Source organism: Oncorhynchus tshawytscha, linkage group LG18, assembly GCF_018296145.1.
Source record: "Oncorhynchus tshawytscha isolate Ot180627B linkage group LG18, Otsh_v2.0, whole genome shotgun sequence".
Lineage (NCBI taxonomy): Eukaryota > Metazoa > Chordata > Actinopteri > Salmoniformes > Salmonidae > Oncorhynchus > Oncorhynchus tshawytscha.
In genome coordinates this window covers 1,919,237-1,924,994 of record NC_056446.1, presented here as the reverse complement: position 1 = coordinate 1,924,994, position 5,758 = coordinate 1,919,237, and the positions used below count along the sequence as shown (strand labels likewise).

The 5,758-nt window shown below is 42.1% G+C and overlaps 1 protein-coding gene across 1 annotated transcript; it reads right to left on the bottom strand.

Annotated features, from left to right (window-relative positions):
• Positions 1–1,330: 1,330 nt before the first annotated feature.
• On the bottom strand, positions 1,331–5,556 carry LOC121839956 (protein eva-1 homolog A-like). The gene is made up of 2 exons (XM_042300582.1): positions 5,026–5,556; positions 1,331–2,462 (listed from the first exon to the last, which is right to left on the bottom strand). Exons 1-2 carry the CDS (start codon positions 5,108–5,110, stop codon positions 2,074–2,076), a joined length of 474 nt encoding a protein of 157 aa, XP_042156516.1. The 5' UTR covers positions 5,111–5,556; the 3' UTR covers positions 1,331–2,073.
• Between the last annotated feature and the right edge of the window lie 202 nt (positions 5,557–5,758).

Genomic DNA, 5,758 nt, shown 5'->3' with positions numbered 1-5,758 from the left:
TCATTACAATAATACCTGACAGATAGCCCAACAGTGTCACGTGAGGGTTAACCCTAGTAGTGATGACCACAGTAATATTTAGGAAGCTCTTTCACTGGTAGGCAAATTAACAGGATTTTGTTCTGTAGCCATTTCCTTGCCTGTGGCTGTAGCCATTTCCTTGCCTGTGGTCCTAGATCTTTTTGTGCTGTCTTGACAAGTCCTATGGCCACTGGCATGACAAAACTGATCTAGGGCCAGCCTCGCCATTTTCATGTGGACAACACACACAAGCCTGTTTGACAAAGTGAGAAAAAGATTATTGCAATTGATTGATGGATTCTAATATAACAGCTTGACTGGGTTACCTTCTCCACCAATAGACATCCTTGTTGCCAGGTAGGCCACTGCACTGTGCATATTAAAACATATAAAAAATAAGCTTATTAAATCACTTGACCTCTTCGAGGTGTTTTACATGGTGTTTTTTATTTTATAAATGGGAAAGGGGGATACCTAGTCAGTTGTACAACTGAATGCATTCAACTGAAATGTCTTCCGCATTTAACCCAACCCTTCTGAATCAGAGAGGTGCGGGGGGCTGCCATAATCAACATCCACGTCTTCGGCGCCCGGGGAACAGTGGGTTAACTTCCTTGCTCAGGGGCAGAACGACAGATTTTTACCTTGTCAGCTCGGGGATCCTATACAGCAACCTTTCGGTTACTGGCCCAATGCTCATATGCTGACACATCTGGAGTATTGTATAGTATTTATGAAGTGACTCAAGAGTAAGAGTGCTGATCTAGGATCAGTTTAGCCTTTTATATCATAATGAATCAGATTACATGGACATGGGGGACCTGATCCTAGATCAGCACTCCTACAATGAGAAGCTTAATGAATTCGGGCCCCAATCCTCTTCTTAAGAAGCAAATAGAAACTACCATACACAGAAACGCTAGGGGCTACACCCAAAACTGCATCCTATTCCCTATGTTGTGCACTAATTTTTAGCCAGAGATTTGCCAGACCCTTATAAGGTTCTAGCCAAAAGTAGAGCACTATAAAGGAAATAGGGTGCCATTTTGGACTCCCCTAGGATTGCATCCCTGAGGTGCCAGAAAAGTTTTGATAACCGCAGTATAAAAATATCTCATAATAATAACCGTAAAGACAAAAATACACAACAATACAACTATTAAATATTATATAAAATAGATTTCATAAAATGTTTGAGAAGAATTTAAAAAACACATTTTGGGTTCAAAATTCAAAAGACGGCGTTGGTTGACCATGGTCATTTTCCTCTTAAAGATTGTGACGTTGTTGGTCCACTGTCCCATTTTACTGTAAGTGTTACACTGTAAGTTTGACTTGAGTGTCACGATGTCCTTTTAACTGTAAGTGTTACGCCTCTCTAAAGCCGACCGTTTGAATACTGGAGTGTGAGTGAGCATAAAGCAAGCTGCACGCTTTCATATTTGCCCAATTCTCAATATCTACTAGGCAACACTGGAGTAACATTGGCAACTGTCCTTAAGTCACCTTTGACCTTTCAGGCTTCACAGTCTCAGTATCTCAAGATCCTCCACTTCAGGAGGGTGCGATGAGGTAAAATGTGAGGCAGTGCAGTTAGCTGACCTTTCACCTTCATCCTCCACCAATGAGAGGCAGGCTCCGGGTCAAGCTTACCATGCTGAGAAGTAGGAGCTTATTCTCACTGCATTAACAGTTTTTTTTTTTGCTTTACAGTGCCTACACGGACACAGACTGACTGACAGACAGAGGGGGATATTTATCCTTCCTGGTCTGCAAGCGTCACTGTGTTCCATCGTGCGGTTCCAAACCCCCGCAGTCCAAAGTGGTCCTGTTATCATGCACACCTCCGAAAACCAGGTCCGGTGGGGGGTTCCCTTCCCCCCATCCCCAAACCCTAGTGTGTTTTTGTGGTCCTACACATCCCATCTCAAGTACTGCACTCCACCCTTTCTAGATCTAGTAGCGGTTCATTTACGGTCCTCAATAAAAGCAGTTGAGGCTCCCCGTCCCGGGTTCATCTAGATCTAGTAGTGGTTAATTTACGTTCTTGCCTCAATAATAGCGGTTGAGGCTACGCGTCCCGGGTATGTCGGGTTGACCGTTCATCCAGATCTCTCGTATGATCCTCTCCCTCTCCTCCAGCCGCTGTGCCCGTTCCAGCTCTTCCGCAGACGTGAACACGTTCATGTTGAGCGTGCGCTCGAAGCGGCGGTGACGGCGCGCGGATAGATCCGACGTGGTTTCCCAGTCCGAGTCTGAGTCGCTGGAGTCCGATGAGGAGTCGGTGGGCCGCAGGCGGTTCTTGGTGGTGGTGCCGGGGCAGCGGCGGCGAGGCTGGCAGTCGGTGCGGCACGAGATCTGGACCACCAGAGCAAACAGGGTGAGGAGAAGGCCCAGGCACACACCGCACACAAAGTAGAGCGCCGCGCGCTCTGGGTGGTCTGTAGGGAGAGAGAGAGAGAGAGAGAGTCAAATACTGTCATATGTAGAACCAAATGTAGTTTATACATTTCAACATCTTGCCTTTGAAAGCAAAAACTAATTTAACTCCGACTTGCTCTGCTGGATTTACTCATTCTGGCCTTACACAACTGCTCAGTAAATCATTTTGAACACAGAGAGGCACAGTTTGAAATGAAAGAATCTGTACTTCTGCTCCCATGACCACAGAGATTGGGACAAAAAATAGCGATTAAATCTTTGTCCATACGAGTGGGAGGTAAAGGAACAGGAAATACTGTGTTCTCTCTGTTTTAGCAGCTGGCTGGAGCAGGTGACTTACGGGGAACAGGCGTAATATGTGTGTGTGTGTGTGGGCACGTGCGTGAGTGTGTGAGAGCGAGAATGTGTGTGTGCCTGCGTGCATATACCGTATGTGTGTGACAGTGTTCATGTGTGTGTGTGAGTGAGTATGAGGGGGATTTTACAGGGGAAGCTATCTCTACATCTGCATTCCTCCAGTCCATATTTAGTAGCTCCTCTCAGTCACAGTGGAGAGGGAACCTCAATGGAGATTAGTGTCTGTACCACCCACATACAACCTAACAGAAACGATACACTGAAATGTCAATGTAAACCCACTACAGGGCCCTAGCATCAACAATTGTTGATTGTAGCTCTTTCCTGTAGTCAAATGACTAGTGCCCTCATGGGTAGAATGTTATTCATACTTTTCATAATTAATAAACATTTCAAAATACATGCTGAAAATCTGGTATTTCTATGTCAAACAGTTTTGATACGTTTCAGTCCTCTGTGATGTGTATATAAAGTGTAACATTGGAATGCAAACTCAAAATGGAATACATTTCAACTCTATATCTGACCTGCTACCGGTGTCTTCTTTGAATAACCATGTGTGTGAGGTGTATACTTTGGTTTCAAAGTCAATTTGCTTAAGACTACCAAGAACCACTTTGTGTGACCTGATTTAGCCCACTGCAGTAAAAGGTTCCCCAGAGCCCAACCTTAACCCCTTCTCTACCTTGCTGTAATGTAAACTTAGTTTTACATGCAAAGTTGCTGTAATGTAGTGTAAACTTAGGTTTACATGCAAAGTTGCTGTAATGTAGTGTAAACTTAGGTTTACATGCAAAGTTGCTGTAATGTAGTGTAAACTTAGGTTTACATGCAAAGTTGCTGTAATGTAGTGTAAACTTAGTTTTACATGCAAAGTTGCTGTAATGTAGTGTAAACTTAGCTTGACATGCAAAGTTGCTGTAATGTAGTGTAAACTTAGTTTTACATGCAAAGTTGCTGTAATGTAGTGTAAACTTAGTTTTACATGCAAAGTTGCTGTAATGTAGTGTAAACTTAGCTTGACATGCAAAGTTGCTGTAATGTAGTGTAAACTTAGTTTTACATGCAAAGTTGCTGTAATGTAGTGTAAACTTAGTTTTACATGCAAAGTTGCTGTAATGTAGTGTAAACTTAGCTTGACATGCAAAGTTGCTGTAATGTAAACTTAGCTTGACATGCAAAGTTGCTGTAATGTAAACTTAGTTTTACATGCAAAGTTGCTGTAATGTAGTGTAAACTTAGGTTTACATGCAAAGTTGCTGTAATGTAGTGTAAACTTAGTTTTACATGCAAAGTTGCTGTAATGTAGTGTGAACTTAGCTTGACATGCAAAGTTGCTGTAATGTAGTGTAAACTTAGTTTTACATGCAAAGTTGCTGTAATGTAGTGTAAACTTAGCTTGACATGCAAAGTTGCTGTAATGTAGTGTAAACTTAGTTTTACATGCAAAGTTGCTGTAATGTAGTGTAAACTTAGCTTGACATGCAAAGTTGCTGTAATGTAGTGTAAACTTAGTTTTACATGCAAAGTTGCTGTAATGTAGTGTAAACTTAGCTTGACATGCAAAGTTGCTGTAATGTAGTGTAAACTTAGTTTTACATGCAAAGTTGCTGTAATGTAGTGTAAACTTAGCTTGACATGCAAAGTTGCTGTAATGTAAACTTAGCTTGACATGCAAAGTTGCTGTAATGTAAACTTAGCTTGACATGCAAAGTTGCTGTAATGTAAACTTAGCTTGACATGCAAAGTTGCTGTAATGTAAACTTAGCTTGACATGCAAAGTTGCTGTAGTGTAAACTTAGTTTTACATGCAAAGTTGCTGTAATGTTGTGTAACCTTAGCTTGACATGCAAAGTTGCTGTAATGTAAACTTAGTTTTACATGCAAAGTTGCTGTAATGTTATGCGAACCTGCACCTGCTCTGACGCTATAGGATGCGTGAATGTTTAACCTACTATAAAGGTGTACGTTGTGTGAACGTTGATCTTGCTTTGTTGGTGTAACGTTGTGTGAACGTTGCTGCACTTGCTAAGTTGGTGTAATGTTGTGTGAATGTTTTTGTACCTGCTTTGTTGTAGGTTGTGTGAGCATTGTACTAAGCTATGTTGCTGTAAAGTTGTTTGAAGGTTGAACCTGCTATGAAGGTATAAGATGCGTGAACGCTGTGCTTGCGATGTTGCCGTAAAATTGTGAACTTTGCTGTACCTGCTATATAGTTGAAGGCTGCCAGTGAGCTACTGATAAGGGACATGTCAGTGCTGACAGTTGTAGCATTGATCACAGGGTTCATGTCCGGTGGCTGGGGGGCTTTGTCCTCCACTCCTCCTTCATTTGTCTTCACCTCCCCAGAGTAGGAACCAAACTCCCTCCCTCGCTTCTTCTTTCCTGGGGGGATAGTAAACAGGACATTGAGGTCAGGCAGACTATTATGATCAGATACTTCTTCTTTCCTGGGGGGATAGTAAACAGGACATTGGGGTCAGGCAGACTATTATGATCAGATACTTCTTCTTTCCTGGGGGGATAGTAAACAGGACATTGACATTGGGGTCAGGCAGACTATTGTGATCAGATACTTCTTCTTTCCTGGGGGGATAGTAAACAGGACATTGACATTGGGGTCAGGCAGACTATTATGATCAGATACTTCTTCTTTCCTGGGGGGATAGTAAACAGGACATTGACAATGATGATGTATATATACACAGTGCCTTGCGAAAGTATTCGGCCCCCTTGAACTTTGCGACCTTTTGCCACATTTCAGGCTTCAAACATAAAGATATAAAACTGTATTTTTTTGTGAAGAATCAACAACAAGTGGGACACAATCATGAAGTGGAACGACATTTATTGGATATTTCAAACATTTTTAACATATCAAAAACGGAAAAATTGGGCATGCAAAATTATTCAGCCCCCTTAAGTTAATACTTTGTAG